At 44.0% G+C, this 23095-nt stretch overlaps 1 protein-coding gene across 9 annotated transcripts in view; it reads left to right on the forward strand.

The window, feature by feature from the left end:
• KDM6B (lysine demethylase 6B) overlaps window positions 1-23095 on the forward strand; it is a 511446-nt gene that overhangs the window by 388267 nt on the left and 100084 nt on the right. For 7 of the 9 annotated variants that reach the window (XM_069218686.1, XM_069218685.1, XM_069218684.1 and 4 more), the window contains 3 exons: window positions 12679-12805; window positions 19111-19231; window positions 20508-20606. In XM_069218686.1, the coding sequence (XP_069074787.1) occupies window positions 19116-19231; window positions 20508-20606 (215 nt within the window). In that variant the 5' untranslated portion in view covers window positions 12679-12805; window positions 19111-19115. The remainder of the gene's footprint in view (window positions 1-12678; window positions 12806-19110; window positions 19232-20507; window positions 20607-23095) is intronic. The other 2 variants (XM_069218688.1, XM_069218692.1) reach the window with 1 other exon arrangement.

The raw sequence follows: 23095 nt of genomic DNA on the forward strand, positions 1-23095 counted from the left end.
CCAGAGGAACAGATTTTTCACATCAATCTGTTAGAGTTACGGGCTGTACGTCTGGCTCTCAAGGCCTTCCTCCCTTCCCTTCGTGGTCAGTCGGTACAGGTCCTAACGGACAATACTACCACGATGTGGTACATAAACAAGCAGTGAGGAGTGGGGTCGTACCTTCTCTGCAGAGAAGCTCTTCGACTATGGTCCTGGGCAAAGGACCATCGGATTTGCTTGATAGCAAACCATCTGGCCGGAGTCTTGAACGTGCGTGCGGACAGTCTCAGTCGCCACTTCTCGGCAGACCACGAGTGGCGTCTCCATCCAGATCAAGTCCGTTTAATCTTCCAGAAGTGGGGGTTTCCTCGGGTAGATCTGTTCGCCACTCGGGAGAACGCGCATTGTCCGTTGTTCTGCAGCCTTCAGTATCCGATGCAGGAAGCGTTGGGGGACGCGTTTCAAATGACCTGGTGCGGCCAGTTGCTTTACGCGTTTCCTCCCATACCCTTGATTCCTCGAGTATTGAGGAAGATTCGCCAAGACCGGGCTCTAGTAATCTTAATAGCTCCGGATTGGCCAAGGAGGGTGTGGTACTCCGACCTTCTCCAACTCTCAACGTGCCCGCCGCTCCGTCTCCCTTTCAGGGCAGACCTCCTCTCACAGTCGCAAGGGCAGGTTCTACACCCCAACCTCCAGAGTCTGCACCTACATGCCTGGAGATTGAACGGGGCAACCTGAGTTCCTTCTCTCTCCCGCCTGAGGTAGTGGATGTTATATTAGCGGCCAGGCGACACTCCACTAAATCTATCTACGCTAATAGGTGGTCTAAATTTGTTGCGTGGTGTGGAGAGAGGCAGATTGATCCTTTACATGCTCATCTATCGGACGTTTTGTCTTTTGCTCTATCTCTGGCGCAGAAAGGTTGTGCAGTGGCTACCATTAAAGGTTATTTATCGGCCTTGTCAGCCTTCATATGTCTTCCAGACCAACCATCTTTATTTAAATCCCCTATTGTTATCAGATTCTTGAAAGGTCTTCTAAATCAATATCCTCCAAAGCCATTCGTTATGCCGCAATGGGATTTGTCCTTAGTCCTGACTTTCCTTATGGGGTCCCCTTTTGAACCTATGCATTCTTGCCCCTTGAGGTATTTGGTTTTAAAAACAGTCTTCCTGATAGCTATAACATCAGCAAGGAGAGTGAGTGAGTTGCAGGCCTTATCAGTAAAACCCCCTTATACAACTTTTTATGGGGATAAGGTGGTGTTGAGGACCAAGGCTGCTTTCCTCCCGAAGGTTGTTTCACCCTTCCATTTGGCTCAGGCAATTACTTTGTCCACGTTCTATCCTCCGCCTCATCCTTCCAAAGAGGAAGAAAGACTGCACCGTCTGGACCCAAAGAGAGTGTTGAGCTTCTTTATCGATAGAACAAAGGATTTCAGGCTGGAGGATCAGCTGTTTATTGGATACGTGGGCAAGAGGAGAGGAAAGGCAGTCCACAAGAGAACACTATCCAGGTGGGTTGTTCTTTGCATTAAAATATGTTACTCTTTGGCAAAGAAGGATCCTCCTGAGGGCATTAGAGCTCATTCCACCAGAGCTAAGTCGGCCACTTCGGCCTTAGCCAGAGGTGTTCCTGTGGTCGACATCTGCAAGGCCGCAACTTGGTCGTCCCTTCACACTTTTGCAAAACATTACTGTTTAGATTCTGAGGTTAGAAGGGACGGCCATTTTGCACGGTCAGTGCTGCAGGATTTCTTGGTTTGACCATTTAGGCACCCACCGCCGGGCGTGGTACTGCTTTGGGACTCTATTCATGAGGTGAGGAATCCACAGGTAGTTGTATCCATCAGAAGAACGAGTTACTTACCTTCGGTAACGACTTTTCTGGTGGATACATTAGCTACCTGTGGATTCCTCACGGTCCCACCCGCCTCCCCGTTGCCTTTATGGTCTTGCCAAGTAATCCTTGAGTGTGCTCCTCTTGGTCTTTGAGGGTGCAATAGATGTATATATATAATATATTTATATATATATAGGTATATGTGTATATATCTTTATGTATATACTTGGTGTGTGTATATATTTTAAAAGAGAGAGTTTTATATATATATATATATATATATATATATATATGTACATAAAAAGATTTACAGTTATTCATACAATGTGGTGTATTTTTACAATATAATGGATGTTGCTTTGTTCTTTCATTGCATTGCCTGGTTGTTCTCATGCACGTAAAAAATGATTGGTACTGACGTCCGCACGTCGTCGAGGACCTCTTATTGCCTGTATGACGTCAGACGGCGTCGCGTGCGAGACAGTGACGTCCTCGTCGACGTGCAGAGACTAGTAAGAAGATTTCCGTAGAATGCTGGCGCCATGGGAGTATTCATGAGGTGAGGAATCCACAGGTAGCTAATGTATCCACCAGAAAAGTCGTTACCGAAGGTAAGTAACTCGTTCGTTTCTGCTACATTTTATAACCACCAACTTTTCTCCGTGACTGGCCTCAACCACTATGTTTATGTTAGTTCTATATTCCAAAGTGTGTATTGATAGTCTCCAGAGGTGTCCCTTATTACAGTGCTGCGCAGCAGTTTCATTCCTTGTTGCCTATGTCCACCTTCAGGTCTCATTCTCCTGAGAGTGAAGTTTGTTCTTGAACTGAGGTCTGTTTGATCAGCGATTTAAATGTAAGATAATTGCGACTGGCCTTCCTTAGGATTTAGAACATTTTGATATTTTAGACCAGTGGTCTTCATACTATTTAATGGCGCCCCCCCTTCCAAATTTTTTACATTTATTTAATAAAACTGTCAGTTAAAATGTCTGGACTTATTTAAACATTGCAGTTAAGTACTGTTACCTATTTAAAATTACAGTCAAATACAACATTGCCAGATATATTATTATTATTCTGGTCAAACAGGCTTTAGGCACACCTAAAAGAATCCACAGTGTAATTATTAGAAATGGGGGTGAGGTGTTAAAAGAATATCTGTAGTCCCTTCCCTTTTGACACATTCTCCCATCCACAGTATAAATGACAAAAGATGTAAGTGATGGTTTGGGGAAGAAGCAGCTAGTTTTGAAGACTGCAGACCGGCAAGGAGATCCAGTGGTTTTCCATCAGAATGGGGTGGTGGGATCTTCTTGTCTAGGCATACTGCAACATTTACAATGTTTATGGGCGCTTATTTGTTGGAGGCCGTGTAACAAGGTGTTTCCATCACCTAGATGCTGAGGCAGAAGAACTTTAATGGCAATTCCGAAATAACTTTCCAGGAGGACAATTTTACCTTATTTAGCAGACCATTAGTATCAGATCTTTTTTGTTTTTTTTTGTGATGTGTTCTGTGCTGTTGGTGTACAGGACGAATCTAGATCACTTTACGTTACTTTAAAGTTGTAGGTGCTAAAAAAATCAAGGTTCATCACAGTGGATGGTCACGCTAATCCTGTTTAAGTCACTTCCCTAAACCGTTTTATTTGTGATGTTTGAGACACCTTAGTTCATTCATCTTTTGGGAGCTTTCATGTTCTTTAATCAAAGTGTTGCCCCACTTCTATCCTTCTGAAAACGTATGATGCCAAATCCTCTAGGAATGTTGACCCTAGTGCAAGCCTCGTCATGGCTACGGATCTGTTTTCCCTTCCAGGTAGCTCCATATTTTACAAAACTGCGCTCAAAGTGTTACAGTAACATAACCTTCTGGCGCTTGCTAACTGCTCCCATCTGAATGACATCTCTTCAATTAACCAGATTCTCACCTACGTTACTGTCTCGGCAGCTCGGATCGGCAAATGGGGAAAAAAAAGCATTTTAAAAGTAGCTGAGTCACACACAGGCTTTTTTTAATTTAGCTATGCAGCACGCCCTGAGATACGCTGCACAGCATGGCTAAAACATTGACAACCCCAGTAGTTCTCAAATGCAAGACCTGTTGCCTCTGTCAGTTTGCCCATTGTCACTATAGAAGAGTGTCGATGGAGACCATCCTAACTCCTGCTTGGTCACTGGTGTCGTGTCTTTGTCCTCCTTCTCTTGTGTTCCTCCTCTCTTGTTTCCCTTGCAGTCTACGCGGAAATGTCATTGCTTTTGGTTAGTGTTAGGCCCTCGTCTCCAGGGCCAGCAAGCGCCGAGTTGGGTTGTGCGCTCGTTTGTACTGTAGCTCTTTGTAAAAACCAAGAGATGTGTATTGCTTCTCTGGTTGCCCCACTCACCCGAAGCTGATGTTTGTTTCCTTCGTGCATGTGGCACCAGTCCCTTCAAGATATTTTAGGCCGCGGTTATTTTTAGCATCAGCGACGGGATAGAAATATTCCAGGCTTTCTCATTTTATTCACTGTGGCTTCTTGCAGCCCAGGCTTGTACACTCGTTGGTCGTGCAGCTATCACATTCTTTTCGGGGACTGTGGTGACATCTACTGGCTGATTTTGTTACTGCGGTTAGGAAATGCTGAACTTTACAGACTAATTTAGGAACATTAACAATTGGCAGAAATTACCAGTGTTTTTTGCACCGAGTCTGTCTCTACTAAACTGCCGTTCTATTGTCACCGATGCTTTTTTATATTTTAAATATTTACCGCTGGCCTCGTTTGTTATAGTCACTGTTTTTTTTCCCCTCGTATGTTAATTTTTGTGCACCTTTTTTTCAGCTTATAATAAGGGATGGGGAAACGGTTCAAGCGAGTAGGATAGGTGAGAGATTCAAGGGTTTGTTGTACTTGTTTATGTGTAAACTGCAGTAGAGCGACCACCTCCCTCCAGGTCATTACAGTAAAGCGTTTTTAGTCCTGGACTCCTGAGTGATTTCAGTATGCATTCTCGGTGATCAGAAATAAGCACATTCTCAAGCAAGGTGCTGTTTGCTGTGGAATTCGATGGACCTTTTCAAGGCCCCTGGTAATATGCAGCAGGGAGGGCCGAATTATGCTGCAAGAAAAGGGACATGATGCAGCAGAGTTTGTGACAGTTATACATCATTAATTTGTCATTTTTATATTTAACACTCTGGTCTTAGGTTGCCCCTCATTGGTACCAGGTTAACCTCTAAATATAGCGAGAAGCAACAGGAAAGGCGAGCAGTCAACCTTTGCAAAGAGTCTTCCACTGCAAGGTAGCTTATGTTGCTGCGGTTTTAGTAACTTTTGAACCAGATGCGTAAAAAAACTTGATGGCCCCCCTACCCCCAAAGTGATAGAGGATACCATCCCCGTGCAGCGTGTGAACGCTGTGGGGGTCCCGTGGAGCTTGGGGGCTAATGTTAGGCCACTATTTTTAACCGTTTGAGCTAGAAACAAATTTTTTTTGTTCATTTGCAGACTGCAGCAGATAATGGATTATGTGTCAAATGCGGCAAATAGAAATGTGTACAAAAAGCCGCTGCAGCCGCGCAATCCCATAACTCCAGTGCCCCTGCCATTAACAGATTGTGTCTGATGTTTAGCTGATTGTGTGAGGTTAGTCGAGAGTAACTTTAGTGATAAGTATAGAATTGGTTTGTGCAAATTAGAGAGAATGTAAACAGTTGGAGCTTGGTTTGGCGATATTTAGGTTTTCATTTTTGGGCAAGAGGGCTGAAGAACTCTATTGGGTGGTCTCTTGCCAGTTGCTAAACTGTAGTAAAATGTTTTCTATCAAAAGATCACTGGAGGTAGAATTGTGGCGCTGCTGTCGTGCGTGCCGCACCGGCTATCTGTAACAGTGCTACATGTTGCCTGTATTCACCCTAAGGGCTGCTTAGACTTAACTGGATCTCTTGTCCTTCCGCACGCTGCTCACAAGACGGTAAAAGGAGCGATGGTTGCTTGCCCAGCGCTGTGCGTTGTGACTGCTGTGATCTTTGGACCCTGCATAGCGGTAAGCCTTCGCTCGCCAGCTGACCTTTATTACCTCAGCTGGCTTCGCTAACTGTTTGATGAATTTTACTGCTCGACTTCAAAGCCTGCATGCAGCATTGTGCCCTCAAGGCTTTTGGTGTGTGTGTGGGGGGGATGGGGGGGGGGGGGGGCTGAAAAAAGAGGCAGGAATTGTGATCTGTTCTCATCTCACCCATTGGACAGTTAGTTGCACTTATGCGATGAAGACTGCCCCATACCGTTCATATTCTGAGTGACTGAGAAAGCATCAATTAATGTGAGTTAATTTGAGTCTATTTTAGCTACTTTTTGGGGGTCCTAGCGGAGTCGCAAATCTGGCCAACTCCGGTATTTTGAGAATCTTTCAATGTAAGGTGGTTGAGCCTTTTGCATGACAAAGGCCATGTTGATCAAGGCTGCATTTCTGCTTGAGTGCAAGCATCTTCAGTTTCATGATGATGTGAACACTGGGAAGCAGTCTTGCTCAGGACAATTTGCACAACTCTGGGTATCGGTTTTATACCTCATTGCAAGGTCATGTTAACTGGAGGTTTCAAGTCTTATTGTCTCTGCCACACAGAGACTTTTTGGCGCCTGCTTCCCATCTCTGGAAGATGATTTTACCTAGTCTAAGCTTCTGTGAATTCACACATCTGCTTTCTCCAGAAGGTAATGTTATGCAATATGAGCCTACTAGTGTTTTCTGGAAAACCTGATTTCTTCACCCTGCTTGGCTCCTTATGTCTATTCTCCACATAAGAAGACCAGTGCGTGGGATCCTTCTTGCCTCATATTTATAATAATTTGTGTCTAATTCTTTGAAAGGATATCCCGTGAATGCCATCCTTATTACCTGCATCATGATGGAATGCAAGTAGATGGCCTGTTTTTTTTTTTTTCTTTTCTTTACAGTGCCCACAAATATCCTGTCTCCTTGGGTCCCTATGGACACACTCCTGAGCAACCTTGTTTTCCTTGTTGATTTCTGCTTTGGCCCCACTTCTGACGTGCAGTTCTGAGGTTGTAAACCGTAAATATGTTTTGCACAGTTGTACCACTAATAGTACCTGATTCTTCTGTTTACAGAAAAACACTTTTCTAATCCTTTGCCCGAGTACATTAGTATTCACATGGGCACTAGTTGAATGGGGTGGAAGTCTTGTAAAGAGATTAGTGTACTATCTGTTACCTGGGGGAGATCACTTGCACAAAGGCATCTTTGTTCCTAGCGATCACCCATTTGGTCACCAATACTCTTGCCTGACCACTCTTTTGCTCTAGCCTTTCTTGCTACTTATTCGCTTTCATGTCTTTCCTGCAACTTGCTCAGGGGGTTTTGCCACAGTCACTTTATAGCATTTCCACAGCTTGCATGTTCTCCTTTGGTTTTACCTCACATTGGCTTTTTTGCTCCCTTGGTGTGTTCTGCCATGTTTTTACCCTCTCCCTTGATCAACTTTTGCTGCTCCCTGTTGTTTTTGCCACTTAATTATATACACGTCTTTGTTTCTGCTGCTTCCTTGCTTTGCTGTTCCCCACTATCATCCTAACAGCGAGCACCAGCTCACTTATTCAGTTTTGCAGCTTTCTTGTCAAATGCTTACTTGGTTTTGTTTGCTATCACTTGTTTGGTCTCCTGTGAGTGTACAGACAAGTTTTAGTTCCGCCTCATGTGGGTCATTGCTGGGATCTGGACTCCAGTTATACGAGCAAATTGCCTATTTCAGAAAGGTGGGAGGGATCAAGAAGTATCAACGTGGTGTTGAGGGTGGATTGGATGGGGTAGGCTGTGAGGGAAGCAAGGGCGGGGAAGTTGTAAGGGGGAGGGGTGTAGGGCCCAGACGAGCCTTACAGTGGGGGAGAGGAAGGGTCCAACGATCTCTTCCATCCCTCGTTTTTTTGGTCCTGAGATGATTGAATATTTCTCTCTCCTTACCCATCTCCTGTTTTGTGTTTTATATTTTTTTTATCTTCAGTAAAAGCGCCTCGCCCATTACTGTCTAAAGTGAGGAGTGGGCAGTGCTTCAGAGTGGGGCTGGCCTCTGCATCGCTTACTCCGCCTTCTCTGATGCACTTTCTGATATCTTGTGTCGATATTCTTTCTTTAATTCATCTGTGCGCCCTCTCCTTTCTTCTCTGTCAGTATTGTGTGGTTCTCTTTCTCTCTACGTCTTCATGCCAACTGAAGATCTTTCACTTCCCCTCGGTCTCCTATTTTCTCCCTTCTCCCCGTACGTTTATGGCTCTTCCTCTTCTTTCCTTTTCTTACATTTTTCTTTTTCTTTCACTCACTACCTTCACCTGCTCACCATTCACTTGTTGGACATGTCTCCCCTCTTTCTGCTCCATATCCATTTCTTCCACCCTCGTGGAATAATGTGCAATCCAACGGACCTCACCTTAACTACAATTAAGTGCTCACTCGCTCTGTGTACATCATTGTGCCGTAACTCATCACGTGCCCTAGACGCCATCATGGCCTCCCTTACCTTGTTTCTCATGCACTCATCACTGGCGCACCACGTTGCCGCCTCTCCTTTATGCCATCCCTTGTTTTTTCTTAAGCTAGTTCTCTCTAGCGTGCTGTCCAATGCTTTTCTTTCATGTGATTGTTACGACTTTCGGCTGTATGCAATCTCTTGCTCATTCTGTAAGCATCATTATGCCACTTTTTATTCCCTACATTGTCCTGCTTTGCTTCACACACGCGGCTTCTCTCTTGCCTTTGTTTTTACATCAGGCCAGCTCAGACCTGGATACCGTCACTTGTCCTCATTTCGTATGCCCTACCATGCTCCCTCTCTCGGTCTTTTCTCCGACACGCCTTCATGCGTCTCTTCTGTATGCTTTACATGCTCTCATTTTTTATCTTTGTATACCCTTTATACTTTCTTCTGTTGGCTGTCTGCTAGTGTCTCCCACAACCATGCTGCCTCTGACTCCGGTTTGTAACCTGCCCTCCTGTCTCTATCACACTCTTTAAAACCCACCCATTCTGTCTCTTCCCATGTCACTCTTCGCTTGCACACACCGACGTGTCTTGGAGTCTCAGATCAGGTTCGGTAAGTACCCTGGCACTCTCCGCTTTTGCATTCCGGAAGGTCTATCCTTGGAGGGCCCAGCATACCCTCCGCACCATATTTCTGAATGTGACATGGTTGTGTTTTTTTGGAAGACCATGTGCAGTAGCAGTGCTAGTGCTAGCTACCACTTGCCTGCATAAGAGTTTTCAGGCAGCAGCTGTCAGGAGACCACACGTAGGTGCTGTGGCTGTCGGAGGGCGTCACATCACTCATTGAATAGCTGGGTATGTGCTGAAGTGAAAGGAATCACGGTGCCGTTTATCTTGGTATGGGTGGAGGCTTGGCAGAAAGGGGGTGCTGTGGCATTATCTTGTGTCTTTATCCTGTTTCTAACATTGACTTGCTTTTCTGGTACGGCACGCCCCTAGCAGTGCTTTACCCACGAAATAGGTTGTCTTGTTCCTCTGCAAGATTTGCTGTTATATTAAGTTCCATCTCACACATATTGTCCTCGGGTAGTGGCCTCAAGGATTAAGACTCCTGCGGGTCAATTTCGGTTCAGGATCCCAGAGTGGTTGGTTTGCTGAAGTGGAATTATAGGGAAGAGGTCCTCCGAAGAAGTCTCCTGTCCGTGCTGGGGGGGCTGGATCTGATCTTTGATAGTCTCTCTACAGTGTTTTGAGGGAAAGGTGACTCTGAAGCATCTCCACCCAAGCGTTAAGTGCTGGCTGGGGGGGTGGGGGGGAGGTTGATGGTTTTTTCTTTAGCGGATTGGAACTGCCCAGACAAGCTTCTTAATGTTACTGGCTTTGGCAGACAACACATTATTAATATATATATATATATATATATATATATATATATATATATATATATATATATATATATATAGTCTCATTTCGGAACTTACCCGAAATCAACTGATTATGTGATGGTGGCTAACTCAACAACTTTATTTACCAAGAGGAGTGAAAAACTCATCTTTCTCTCCCTGAGCCTTCAAAGTGTATTCTTGCTGTTTCATCACTATAACGCTGAAGCCAATAAAATCATACAGGAGGTATTTCGGGAGGAAATATCCTCTGGTATGAAACAAACAAATCCTTGTTAAGTGACTGTCTAATGTCAATTGGGTTCACAGAACATAAATTGATACATTCAAACAAAGTGTTGATCACATCTGTCTCAATATCTTGTTATTCAGAAGAATTAGAACAATATTTGTATTCTGTTGTAGATGACTTTAATATTTTCATTTGTTGATCTTCGATTTAATAGACAAAAAAATAACTCGATCCACACTTAAGACTTACAGGGTCTAAAGGAATATTTACTTCACTGTGTAGCAACCATTGTTTAATTATACATTTGGTGCTAAAATAAACGTCTTAGGCAAAGCTGCCCTGAAATAAACGTTGTCAAGATGAAAAAAGAAAACCTAGTTGTTTGTAATTGAATTTATATAGCATTTACTACCCCTGAGAAGCGTTGAAACACTTTACGCTGGGCAGCACGCTGCTCCAGAACCCAGGGTTAGAGATTAATTCAGTGTTACTGGTTATTGTTAGTTATTGGGACTAATGTGCTCAGTAAACCATTTCATGTGTTTTACACTTTTTTTTTTTGGTAGATTACATTAACAGGAGTTAGGCGGGTGCATTGGTGGTGTGGCGGTATGCAAGTTCATGCAGATGGTTGGTGGAGTCAGTAGAAGAGCTTAAGGAATTGTTAGGTTTGCAAAGATAAGATCTTAAAAGGAGAGGTTGCGATCTTTAATAAGAGTTGTGGGCAGTTTTCAGATATGTTATCATAGAAAAAAAATGAAGGCAAACATGCATGTGACCAAGAGCAGGTCGTGCTCAGAGGTACGAGGCAGAGGATGGAAAGTAAGAGGAGGGCCATTTGAAAGAAAAAAGGGACGTAACTTTCAGACGTTTGGTCAATTTTCATGCTTTTGGAGATGGCAAGCAATTTGAGGATGCAAGGCTGTTTTAGAAACAGCTAATGCTAATCTACTTGTATTGCTGTGTTAAGAAACCTTGTAACATGGTGTATGGTTGATCTTCACAATGGCCATCTCCAGTTGACTGTCTTTATTTATCTGCCTTAGAACCTTCAAGGCTGTTGTTGCAACTAAGGTCTGATGTTCGGAATGTTTGTGTCTAGGAGTCCCTATTATGTTGTGGCTGGCTCCCTATACCTAACATTGGGGAAGTATGCATGCCTTCCGCTTTGTTTTGATAATGAGAAGTGATTTCCCCTGCCTGGTTGTCTGCTGCATCCCCCCGTACACTACCACAGCTGCGTTCTAGAGAAAATGAGAAAAGGTGTCTCCGCAGCCCATGACTGACAGGCTATTTGACAACAAGTGGGACAGAAAAAAATACTAGGATGGAGTGTATCATGACAGCAGGAAGAAAGATTGATATCTTAAGACTCTTGAAAGATGTCACACTGCCCCTCGCTTGCACACACCTCAGTGTCACATGTGCAGAGAACATTGTGTTAGTCATGATGGAGCAGACTGCACACCCGGTCATAGAAGCCATTTGTGGGCAGCACTTAGCCTCTGACTTAACCTCTTCCAAACCATTTATGTTTACACCCCGAGTTGGGATGGCCTTACGGAACAATCTTCGTGGGTAAAACATAACTGGGGATACCCGACCAAATAAGGGGGAGTCCAAAGATTCAAAGATCCTGGGCTGGCAAGAAGGGTTATTTTACCAGAGGTGTTAGTCTGTTAGTAGCCCAAGGTCCACTTCATCACTAAACACCCGGGATACCTCAGGAAGATGCAGGAAGAGATAAAATCAAGAGTTAATTGGAGAACCCTTTTTCAGGGATTACGGAGATCTAAGTGCATTGTGCAATTCTGCCAAAGGAACCTAACGACGATTTGGGCGGGGGAGGGGCTGTGGGGTAACTGAGTACCTTATAGAAATCCTCAAAAGCTTATTTAGGAGCTGCTACTGATAACGATATGAGCACACGGTATACGTTAATGATGAAAATGTCACTTAACTGTAAAACCATCTCCTTCACGGGTGTCTTAACTTCTCTGTAAAATTTTCTTTTACATGACGTTGGGTAAAAGCACATTCCTTTTTTCTTCTCTTAAAACGAAGAACATTGACAAAGACTGATCCAACCACAACTCTTTTTCTTAAAAAAAAAAAAAAGTAAAAATACTATGCATATGTTAATTTGAATATAATGGTTTGACAAATTTATTTTAGCGCTGTTAAGGGAGAGTTCTGGGGTCACACGTGTACAAAGACAGTCTAATATTCATAAATAATAATTAAAAAAACAAAAAGGTGACAGAGAAACTGCCTTATCAGAAGAGAGGGAGATAGGAGCCCTCTATAAATGTCCACCTGAATCTATAAGAGGCATAAGTATATCTGAACATCCTAACCTGTACAGGTCTTTCAGAGGACCAGAAAAGGAAATGAGTGGAGTGGAGTAGAGGGGAGGTGGGTTGAAGGGTTTTGGCAAATAACATGTCTTTCCCAGAGGTAAATGGGTTTATTTCTGTTTTTACTATTTTTGCTATCGTCTGGATCAGCAGTGATAGAACCCAGATGACAGGTAAACAGTCAGGAGTTATTTCAGCTTTTTTTTTATTATTATTATTATTGAAAAGAGCAGACTGGCCTTTCTGGATGTTTCCATGCTGGACTGTGCCTCCGAATGTTAAAGATACCTGGGGCAGAGTACCCTCTTTGAGGCAGCATGAAAAATAACATAGATTTCTATTCTTGAAATAACATTTCCCCTTTCCTCGTCTTTTCCAGTATTTAATGAGGCTGTGAAGACTCCTCCCCGAACTAGGCTAGCTAGATCCGCATTCAGAGTGCCACGTCCTGTGACTGTGCAGGGACAGCGGGTCTGAACTGGAAGTTGGTGACTCAAGCTAGAGGGGTAAGTCCCTGCCCACTCATTGCAAGTGTATCCAAACTGTATCTTCATCCACTGTGTTCTCCATCACTGTTCCATAATCTCTGTCTGTCCCAGCTCCTTTGGCCCCTATGGACGTAATCACAATATTTTCTAGCTCGGAGGACTTCACCTTAAGTACTGTTTCCAGCTCTGAATGCTAGCGTATTGTGCAATATGCTCCGGCTGCTATGGGGCATTATATCCAGTTTGGCAACATCTGTACCAAGCGTCTTATTTTTGGAAAGACTGGAATCATGGTTTGAGTACTTTGTCCACATCTGAATTCCACATCTGGAGTGCTGTGTGAGGGTTGTGTAGGTCACATATAGGCTATATTGTCCAGTCCCAGAAGCTAGATCACCAGAATGATACAGACAAACAAAACAGTCTATAGGCCACAGCAGATGTTCCATGGTTGAAACTGTAATAGCTTTGTGGAACAAGACTTTAAATGCAGAAGGTCCTTTCTTCTTAGCCTAAGCCATCCAATTGATCTTGTAGTCTATGAAAGCCAACACATGCAACTTAATAGTAATGTATTAACTCAAGGGAAGTGTCAACCAGGCTCTTGGCATTGCATTGTACTGGGGACCAATGGCAGCTCATCAGCTGGACATTGCGGCTCTGCCATGCCACCTTTGAGCCACCACATAGTGTCCCTTGTTGCTCTCCACACTGTTTTTTATAAACTCTGCCATTCTAAGGTCCGCACTCTTGCCATCTCCAGGCACCTGGTGACAGGCGTGGGGCAGGTGAGGTGTTGGCCACGATCTGACTACAGAGTGCCAAGGACAACAGCATTGAACAAATGGATGTTGGGATGGCACATGTGTAAAGGTGTTCTTCACCTATGTCCCTTACACATGGAAAATTAATACAGTGTACCTTGTAAAACAGGACTATTAGTCTCTTAATTGTGCACCCCTGTGCCCACTAAGAAGCAACACAGCAGGCGGCGCTGTATTCCAAGTAGTGTCCCATCTTCTGATATGGCTGAGATTCCAGCCCTATCAGAAGGGCGTATAGTACTTACGACAGGTATTCTGCATTTGTCTGCTGCCCTGTCTAATCTTTTCAGCACGGAGCATCATGCCTTGGTAGTTCCTATGTTTAGTACCAAATTCTTGCCCTGCTGCTGCAGTGGAAGAGTCAACCAGCAGATGAACCAAGGTAATTCGATAATAATTTCAGTTTTGAGTGAGAATCAATACATGAGTGAGTATATGGGAGCATGAGTTTGTGTGTGTAACTCAAGTGAGTGAAAGTGAGTATGAGTGAGGTGTAATGTGAGTATAAGTGGATGAGAGAAAGGGTCAACGTATGAGTATGTGTATGTTTGCCGTTGGTCATGGCATACTCAAAGTAATTCTTGGCTTATGGCATTCCAAATTGTATGCAGCAGAATGCCCCTCAGACTGCAACCCCTGAAATATATGACAGACTCTCCAGGCCCCATTTTTGTACAACACTACATTGTGTAATATCCTCTGTGCAGCAATTTCAGCTGTAGCAGGTGGAAACCGGACCGTATTGCCACCTCCTTTGGGTAGCGGCAGTCACCTCCCCAAGCATCATCCTACAGCCTGTCCAGGTCCCCTTCCACCTATCTACCTTGTAGTGGATCCAGCGGGGGCAGACTATGGGCCAGTAGCGTTGTGTAGATCAGGGAGAAAGCATGTGCATGCAGGAGGGGGAAGCCAGAACCTGGAAATCTGGGGGTGCCTCCTCCGCTATCTCCACAAAAAGAGCCTTTTGCTTTCCAGTGATGTGCATCATCCTCACGTACAGGAGACATTGCGGCCTGACAGTTCGTACTCTGCCTGCAAGGAAAGGAATCAGCCCCCCGTCCCTCGAGATATCCCCCTCACCGAAATTCCCAGTAGATCCCACCATCTGACTCTCGATCTCTAATAGCTCACCTAGTGTTTTCGACTCCCACAGAGGTGTCACCAAAGTAAGTCACTCCTCCCAGCCCAGAAGCTGCACTGCCTTTCACCATATATACACTACTAGGGTGGTTGGTGAGGGGAGCAACCGTGTTCTTCGCCGACTGTACAGATCCTGCAGGTGGCATGAAGGTCCCATTGCCCATCGATCTGCCATCAAGGTGGTGGTATTGTCGGTGTGTACCACAACTTTTGAATTCTTTATCCTAGGAAGAAAAGATTGAAGTCTTAAAAACACTGCCTTAACTCTAAAAGGTTGGCGTGCATTAGAGGTTCTTGAGGAACACATTTGCTGTGAATTTATAGATCTTTCAGATGCGCTCGTCACCGTTCTAACGAACCATCAGTTGTCATTGTAAAATAAGGGCAAGAGTGAATGAAAGACAGGCCCGGGTAAATGTTGGCTTCGCTCTTCTACCCTGCCATTGCTATCTTCATGCATGATGTAATTTGAATCCTGTCTTCAAAGGACTCTTGCGACTGAGAATCCAGTTGTTCCTGTAGTAGTCTCCTTTGTAGTTGACAGTTTGGTGATAGTGGAATACACAGGGACATCATTCCCAGCATGGACTTGAACATCCAGACAGAAGTGAACTTTTAACCTGAAAGGGATAAAACCAGATGTATTAAACTTTGTATTCTTGCCTTCGTGGGGCGTGTTTTGCATGGCTTTGTATTTAGGTTCACTCACAGGAACATAATCCATTTCGATGGGATCAGAGAAGACTTTTCCTTTTTAAAACGTAGCCCTTCTTGAATAGGTTGCAAACCACCGTAGACCCTTTTGCAGATCTGAAAGATGGTCCCTTGATGAGCCAGTTGTCTAAGTATAGAAATACCTGATGACCGCTTCTTCTCAGGAATGCTGCTACTGGAGCCTTACACTTAGTGAAAAAATCACAGAGCAGATCTAAGTCTAAAAGGGGTAACTTTGGACTGATAATCACACCCTGCCATCTTGAACCTCAAATATTTTCATTGTTTCACAAGAATGGGAATGTGAAAATAAGCGTCCAGAGGATCTAGGGATGACATTAAATCCCAGGAATTTAGAAGTTGCAAGATCTTCTAAAGCAAAAGCTTCCTGAACAGGTGATTTTTTTTCACAAGTCTTAGATCTGTAACCTGTCCTAATTTTCCCAACTTTCTTTTACTTAAGAGGAAGACATTTGAATAGAATCCATTATTGAAGACTCTTCATATGAGTAATCTCCCTTGTGTTTTCGTTTTCTGGTGGGTGAAGATGGTTCCTGGCTTTTTTCACCACATGCCGTATCCACTGAGGCTTTTTTCTTCTGCCACAAAAGTAACCTCGCCTCCCTGTCTTTTAAGGTCTACGCTGAAAAAGTCCTGCAGTGTATACAGTCCTTTGGCTTGTGCCAACTATATTCAGGTCTTCAGAAAATAATTTAGGTTTTCCATAAGATTTACATGGCTTTTAATGTCTTCCCGTAGACCCATCTGACCTGATGTATAGTCAGCCACCTACACAGTAGCGACCTAACTGATACTTGAAGTAACAAAGTCAAAAGTTGACTGGATGCGCTTTAGATCATAGATCACTTTGTCAGCTTACTTTCTTATAGAATCCAGTCATACGTCCCATTACTTAAACTACTCGGTTACTGAACTGGAAAACAATCGGAGGTGGAGGCATTGTTACTGCCCCCTTAACTCACAATTGCAGCAGTACAACTTATCTTGTGACTCAAGACTTTATCTAAAAATAAAGTTGAAAACATCTGCAAACAGATAGTTACTGGGTAAGTAAAATGGTCCAAATGTTGGATGGGGCCAAGTATATATTGTAAAACTAGGTATTTGGAAGTGATTGCAAAGCTTGAAATACTGTGCTTTAAAAGGTACTGTAGATTGTGCTGCTGTGCACAGGCCCTGCTGTGCTTCCTCGGTTTCTGTGCTCTCTGGAAGGATTGCGGTGTAAACCGGCATTGAGTAAGCCCAATAGATGGCACATTTTTATGACCCATTAGCTTTGTCGTTGTTTTTTGGGGATGCTGTACAAAATTAGCAAAAAGGAAAAAAAAAAAGTGGTGATGCACACATGGGCAAGTACATACTGGCATGTGCTTCATTCACTATGCGTGTGCATGCCTGGTGACAAATGCACTAACGGAATGACCCAACTGTTTTTTTTTATTATTTTTATTTACTGATCGAAGACGGTGCATGCCACTTGGAACAATAAACAAAGAATACTTTTAATTTGTCCAAAAGTTAGGCAAAGTGTTCTGGCAGCAAATGAAGTGCCATGGCCTCAAAAAAACTTTAAAAAAAATAAAATTGAGAACTTTTATGGGCTGTTGGGGAGCAGAGAAGGAGTGGGTTGAAGAGGGCATGTAACGAAAATAAGGGATGAAGTTTACACATTGTGGGTGTAAACATACAAGAAAATGTGGCGGGGGAAGGAGGGATCAACATGTAGTGGTGGGGGATTTTTGAATGGCAAGAGCTGCTCAGGAGAACGACAGCAAATGGAGTAGGTAGCAACCCACAGAGGTGGGAGAAGTTTTGATTGGGAAGCAGGCTCGTGGAAAGTTTAAAGAAAAACTATCCTTTCGCTGCTAACGCTTTGGAAACTGAGACTACAAGTCAAGCAATCTTGTGCCTGTCACTCCTTGGGAGGAAGGGAACCCATCAAATAAGTAAGATATGTGAAGAAAGCCAACCAATGGCTAGGAGTGGACATGCGCTTAACCCACCACAATTTCGGCACGGGTTACAAAAGCTTTTTCACAAACACAGCTAAAGGCTGTCTGTAAGTGAGACCTAACCATTCTCATAATTGGTAATATCAATCCCCCTAGGTAGAATTTGTTTACCTAATTAATAAACTAAGGAATTGGCAGTCGCAGTTTAAACTTATGGATCCAGCAGTCATTTGAAGACAGATTTCACAACTGTAGTTATAAGTCACAGGAAAGAAATGGAACACAGCACATCGATATTTCTTTCTCAACTGTTATCTAGTAAAATCGTATGCATTCCTGCCGTAGATAAAACGCTTCCTCTCTAGGTAAAATACTTAAAGTAATCCTTTTTTCTGGGTAATAAATAACACATGCTTAAGGCATCCTCGACAGTTTGATGGAATGGATCTACAAAGTGAAAATGTGTTCACCTAAGACAAGAGTTTGTTTTTTGAACTGGAACAATTCCCGATGGAAATCAGAGATTTAAAAGTATGACAACGAAATGCAGTGCTCAAGGATTCAAAATTCAAATACTGTTTGATCTAGAGGCGCCAAATAAGGATGGAAAGTTGACTTGTGTGTGTGTCCGTGATGCAGAGCCAGTGCTGTTGGTGTACACCCTCATTGCAGCAAATAACAAACCCTTAAAGCTGCAGTAAATTCCCAAGACAGTAAAGAGGAAACAGTAAAAAAAAATAGAAAAGGAGCACGCTTCAAAGAGACGGCTAGTCGAACGTGATGGCCTTACCCATTTTACCTAAAAACTGCACCATGAACTGCCTACTGAAATGAAAAGAAATCTTCTTTCACATGACTGAAAAATACTGATACCATGAAAATTCCTTGTGAGCTTTCCAAAGGTGCTGACCTTGCACATTGAGGAAGCTAAAGCATGGTCTCTGTGTGAGTAATGGGGGAGCTGTACATTTGATCAGTACGGTGACTTGGGCAAAGCCAGGCTTAAAGGATAATGTGTCCTTATTAGTTTTTGTGACCTTGGTTGAGATTCCATATTTGTCCATTTTAGCTCTGTGCTTAACGTGACTAGAAAAACAATGCTACCTTTGATGAAGATCCTACAAAGCATAAGTAAGCTTTATTCTAGGTTTTCCACTAATTGTATTGAATGGAAAAGTTTTTTTTCTTGAAGCTGACATGTACCAATCGAAGCTGCAAAATATATATTTTTTTCAACCACAGCTTATGGTTTTTCGGTTGTGTGTGTGTGTGGGGGGGGGATAAGATGGAACTGCACCACTTAGTCCTGACTGGGAATCTGATGCAGGGCCGGAGCACAGGCCACGAGTGGTGCTATTCATCTCTATTTAATGGAAGACAATTGTCCTGCTCCCATCCACCTTCACAGCACCCTGAGATCCCAGCAGTTTACAGTTTACATCAAGGCACAGTGGGTATAAATGCTGTGGGCTATGCGATCTTCATTACACTAAAGAAAGTCTCTGATGTTGCAGAAGTTACCAATCTTAATCAGCTGTCCGTCCAAGTGCGAAGAAAGGCCAGATCCCACCTCAGTTTTATTTCATTTCTCTTAGTTTTTTCTATTTTTTAATATTCTTAAATCCAGTGATACTTGCGTTCATAATGCTCTCCTTCTCCCCTTCTCCCACAGGCTGGATGCATCGCACGGTGGACCAACTTGGAGGCCGGTGTCCACGGGAAGCTTTTCCACACAGTGGCCTGAGCTGCAACGGTGCTTGGAGCTCTTCACGCCCATGGCTTCCCCCTGGCAGGTAAGGTGCGAAAAAGGTACCTAAGGTTTATTTAGGTAGGGCACATGACGGTGCTAAATAATGCTGTGTTCAGTCCAGCCCACATAACCAGTGGGCTGCATGTATTTTAGGGAAGACAATTAAATGGGCATACTGGACTGGACCACTTGGCGTGTGGGCGCAGAGTGTCCACCGTATTTCTACCTCTGTCAGTGTGGCTTTCTTCTCTAGAACTGGACTTTCCAAGGCAACTGAGGGGGGAGTCTGGAATTCGCAAAGCTGGTGAAACAAACAAAATCATAAAAAAAAATGCCTGGCAGAGGGAGATGTAAGGGGCAAGTAAACTCACAGCTTAGGTAAGGCTGGTGAATTTCATAAGCTGGCCAACAAAACATAGGGTGGGCAGCAGGAAAAGAGACAGGCCAGGATCACTCATCTAATTAAAGTAGCAAAGTTCATGGACTTGCCGCACATACACTATCTCGTGGAGATAACTTAAGTAAGCCATATGTGTAACAGGTCTAGTATGTACCACAACTGGTGTCGATAGACCCCTGTGTGCATGTTTGCGTGAACGGAAGAGGAAACTCCTCTCCGTAATGTACTCTTATTTCTTCTTCCTAAAGTGAAAGGATAGTGGTGTGCCACCTACTTAATATTCTTAAGCTAGCACTAACAAGTTGTTACTGATGCTGCCAGCACAGTTTGAGTAAACACTAAAGTAAAAGTAACATCAAAAAGAAGTGTAAGTTGAACCAAACTCTGGCACCACAGTTGTTGCTGCTGAACAGTAATCATAGCCATTTACAAGTACCTCAGTTGCTGCAAGATTAAAACGTAAGCATATTTTTAGCCGTGATATAGAGGGTCCATATTGCTCCTCTCATTAGAATTGGGGACGGAGTGGATTGTAGCTAAACTTGACTCACTTTCCATTTTGCACGCATGAGGCATGTTGACCCAATATCCATGATGTCTTTGAGGTTGCGTTTTTTTTGTGTGATTTTTCTTTTTTTCTTTCACGCATTACAGTTAGAACTCTGCTCCTGCTAGCTCACTGCGCTAATGAAGCGGGCTGCCCATGTATGACTCAGTCATGGCACCAGGGTTTCTTCTGTGTGCTGCAGGTTCCTGATTTTTTGGACTCTGTATCAAGAAAGGGAATAGAGGGTGAAGTAGTAGGAGGGTCCTCGTCTGTATTATAAAGTCAACACAAAGAACGAAGAACTACAAACTGTACTTTTTCCTCCTTCTCTCACCCCATTAATCAGCCCGCTTTTTGTAATTCTTCCTACAGGTGTTCATCCGGTGTCGGACAATCACAACTTCCTCTCCACCTGCCCTCTAGTCATGGGGCTAATATCGGACACCCCAACAAGCCCTTTTTTCCCTCTGGGTAAGTGAAGATTGAGATGACTAGCCCTGGGCAGTGCTGAGGCCAGCATTCGCTCTTTGAGCACTAGAATAGTGCGGTTCTTGCAGGACAGGGTAGCAGGGTAAGTTCTCACTCTATTAATATCCCAAGCGAGAGATGCTTGTACAGACGTGTATATGACCAGCAGTGCAATACAGGAAGCCTTTACTAGATGGCTGACAGTATCTTCTTGAACTTTATGCCAGGCACCTAATACCTCACTCACATATCACGGGTGGAGCAGTGCACATGCCCAATATCTCCGATAGGACCACCTGTATCTCATAAGAACTTCACCCACAGCCATCAAATAATAGAACCCGCTGACCTATCAGTCATTAGGACAAACATACATGAAACCGTAAAAGAACCATAAACAACTGGTAACACAGCATCACAAGCGTTACCAAACTTTGGCCTGTGATGCAGTCCTCAAAAGCAAGGTTCACATGTGTCCGAACTCGTTAGCTCTGTGTTGCCTTATTAAATGGAGAATGAATACTGTACAAAGAGTTATGGCATAATCTGGGGGTACACTATAGATAGGCCCACTGGAATTATGCGGCAGGAGAGCACCAAATTATGTAGTTGAATAAATTATACATGAAGAAACAAAAGGCAAATTAGGTGGTATAATGCAGCACTTTTTGATAGTACTATTTGATCAGTTTGTATTTTCTATTGCTCGTGGTAATACTGTGTGGGCAAATATGTTGTCATGTTGTTAGTACCCTTTTAACAAGCAAATACAAAAATAAGCAACTGAAAGATGACCAGTTAATCTTTCGAAGGGCCTTTCACTGCATGCGTTGTCTCGTTTTTAGTAACTTTTGAACTGTTTGAGCTAGAAATACATTTTTTGTTAACATTACCAGATTATGCTGCAGATGATGCATTGTGAGGTAAATGCAGGAAGTCCCTAGTTACGTGAAAACATCTGCGGCTGTAGAATCACATAATTCTCTTCCAGGGGATCCTCATCAATAGTCATAAACATTGAATATTCCCGCCCTTGTGCGGGGACCCCGGAGCATATATAAAATATATACACATTGTACATGTGTAACAAACAGTCATGCAGGCTATCATGTTAAAAACAGGCTAAAATGCTTTATTTCCATGAAGTTTTTTTTATTTTTTTAAATTTTTTTTATTAAATACTACAATAGAGCCTAAATAAGTACCCAAGCTCCTAAAACTAGGCTTGGGGAAGTAAGCAGTAGCAAACTCTAGTGAAAAAATAGAGAAAACTGCATTGAAAAACAATTCTTAGCCAATAGGCTGCATGTAGGTTAACACAGGAGAACCATAAAATCTTTGGCACTGTGCCTTTAAGACCCTGAGCACCTCCAGTATCCCACCATGCCTCAGGGGTGAAGGAAAGGTGACAGTTGGTTCACAGTTAGGTCAGTTCTTTTTTCCGGCTTCTTCTGAGAGGATCCTGGAGCATTGAGCTCTCAGTTTTTCTGAGTTTTCCTCAGAAAAATTCTTTAAAAAAGTGTTTTTTCACTTTTCACTCGACAAGTAACATCTTTGTCTGAGCTAGGAAGGTTTTTTCTGACAGAAAAATGCCTTCTCTTTTTGTCAAATGCCCTGCTTGTGGGTAGAAGAAGGCCCAGTCAGATCCCCACTCTCTGTGCATACTGTGCCTGCCTCAGTCACTGCCCTGACACTTGTAAGTACTGTAAGAACATGTCTAGGAGGACTCTGAAAGACAGAGAGAAGATCCGACTTCATGGGCTTCAGGAGAGGAAAAGAACATCGTCCTCCTCACTCCCCAGGCATCCAGAAGGCCATTCTCAGGAGAGAATGGCCCGGTCGACGTCGACAGGTAGGAAAATACCTGTTTGTTCACCGTCGACGTCGTCGCTACCACCGTCCCACCGGCATAGATCGCCGTCGACGGCGACACACCCGACGTCGAAGGGAACGGCGTCGAGGGAACATCAGAGCAGGGGCAGGTCTCCGTTGACGGCAGCCCGCCGATCGACGTCGAGCCATCGCCGGCGTGCCCGGTCGCCGCCAAAGGCTGTGCGCCCCCCGACGTCAGGACACACGGCATCGAGATCTCCACGACGGCACGAGAAACATCCGCCGTCAACCTCCCATCGCTCCACGTCGAGGCACAAGGAACGCCGTTCGACGTCAAGGCACTCATCGTCGAGGCACTCAACGTCGAGGCAGGACCAACCGACTGGGCGTCCTTCCACGTCGAAACAGCCATCGACGTCGACGCAGGTTTTACCTGTCCAACAGGGAGCAGAACATTGCCCCTCGCCAGACAAGGCGCCGTCTCCAGTGGTCTCCATACCGAGCGACTCTTCTCGGTCAAGAGCATCTCCTGGGCATGTCTCGCCCATCAACCTATCTCCGAGATGGCTGGAGAGCCTCAACAGACCAGCGGCCTCCCCAGATTCGCAATATTCGCGAATGTATTCACCCACTGCCTCCCCGCCAAGAACGCCATCGCC

This window comes from Pleurodeles waltl, chromosome 12 (genome assembly GCF_031143425.1).
Source record: "Pleurodeles waltl isolate 20211129_DDA chromosome 12, aPleWal1.hap1.20221129, whole genome shotgun sequence".
In the NCBI taxonomy this organism is placed as follows: domain Eukaryota; kingdom Metazoa; phylum Chordata; class Amphibia; order Caudata; family Salamandridae; genus Pleurodeles; species Pleurodeles waltl.